We start from the raw sequence: 1,719 nt of genomic DNA on the forward strand, positions 1-1,719 counted from the left end.
TAAAAAGTTTAGATACTAAAATAGATTAAACTTGATAGTTTAAACACTAAATGCGTAATGTACCCTTTATTATATAATAAAATAAAGTAAAAAAATCAACTACTAATAACTCAAAATCCATTTAAATACCAAATTTTGATTAATCTAATTAAATAGATTGTTTTTTTCTCCCGATTCCAATGTTTTATCTTGATTAATTCGGATTCCGTTGCACACCTGGGTTTGATAGGTTGGTGGGTGAGTCTCCCGACAGAGATTTTATGCATATACAATGACTCGAACCCAAGACTCAATTAGTAATAGATTGGCTTCTTTAAATCGTTAATCATTATATTCTCAAAATCAATTTCGTGAATCACATTTTATGGTTGATCAATCAACTTAACCGAATTAATTTGTTGATTAACTAAAACTAAAATAAATTAATTTACGAATGTATACTCTTTACTCCCTACAAAAAATAAATAAATAATTAAGTCAACGAAATTTCCACGGGCTATAACCGGTAAACCCGTCCACACCTCTCTCGTCTATATATACCGCCAAGCCTCTAAAACCGCCAAAAACTCCATTCCTCGGAAAGCAAAATAAACACAGAGCTGAGAATGGATTCATCGGCACACGGCTCTGCTTCACACAATCAGCGGCTAACTGTCGGCTTCCTTATTTCATTCATGGCGATATGCGCCAAGCGCGCCGGCCGGCTTTCCAAGAAGCTAAAGCCTAAGCAGAACGGCTTAGCTTCCGGCACTCCGAGATTCTACTCGCCGAAATCGCCGGGACCGAAGCAGCTCCTGACGACGATAAGCAACAAGGCGATCATGCTCGTACAGCGGAAGAAGCACGGCGACGGATACGGAAAAGATGCGGAGGACGATTACGGGGACGGCGGCGTGTGGCAGAGGTCTATCCTGATGGGGGATAAATGTCAGCCGTTGGATTTCTCGGGCGTGATTTACTACGACAGCAAAGGGAATCAGCTCGACGAGTTGCCCATGCGCTCGCCGCGTGCCAGTCCCTTGCCCGGTTACCTCGCTCAGAGAGGGCTTTGATTAAGTCACTGATCGAGGTTGTTTCGAATACGATTTTTGTTTAGTTTGTGCTTTTCTTTCTTTCGTGGTGTAAGCTACGTGTCGCGTTCCTATTTGGTGGTTATAGATTGAGATCGAAGGTGTCAGGTGATGACCTCTTCTCCTCCTGGACGATTTTCATTTTTCTAAACGTATTTGTACAAATATTTAGGAAAATAAAAATTGCATTGCACAACTTTGCAATATTCTTGTCCCTATGAGTATAAATCTACAAAGTGTACACTGAATTGTTGGTTAAATATTCGTATAATGTTTGATTATGTTAGTTTAGAAGACGAGTACTTATAAAACTTTTATATTCATTTAATAAACGAACGAACGTAAATTGATGCGTGTTCAGTTCGTTTAAGTTCATGAACAAATTTGTCTATTTATTAGTTTATAACCTCGTTTACTCGGTTCTTTTCTTTTCTTTTTCTTTTTAGAATTTTAAATGTTAGTGAATATAAAGACTAAATTAAATATGATGTGAACTTTGGAGTTCAAACTTTGAAATCTAAGAAAAATAAGGACTAATGATAAAATTTCACCATTTTTCTTTGACTTGCAAATAAAATGGTAAAAAGATAGTTTTGGTTGTAGGACATTAAGCGAACATGTTTGCGAACGTTAAATGAATATGTTCGTA

At 37.2% G+C, this 1,719-nt stretch overlaps 1 protein-coding gene across 1 annotated transcript; it reads left to right on the forward strand.

Annotated features, from left to right (window-relative positions):
• The first annotated feature begins 605 nt into the window (after positions 1-605).
• On the forward strand, positions 606-1,052 carry LOC120186730. Its single transcript, XM_039190606.1, has one exon. The coding sequence runs from the start codon at positions 606-608 to the stop codon at positions 1,050-1,052; it is 447 nt and encodes a 148-aa protein (XP_039046537.1).
• Positions 1,053-1,719: the final 667 nt, after the last annotated feature.

This window comes from Hibiscus syriacus, unplaced genomic scaffold (assembly GCF_006381635.1).
Source record: "Hibiscus syriacus cultivar Baekdansim isolate YM2019G1 unplaced genomic scaffold, ASM638163v2 tig00113719_pilon, whole genome shotgun sequence".
In the NCBI taxonomy this organism is placed as follows: domain Eukaryota; kingdom Viridiplantae; phylum Streptophyta; class Magnoliopsida; order Malvales; family Malvaceae; genus Hibiscus; species Hibiscus syriacus.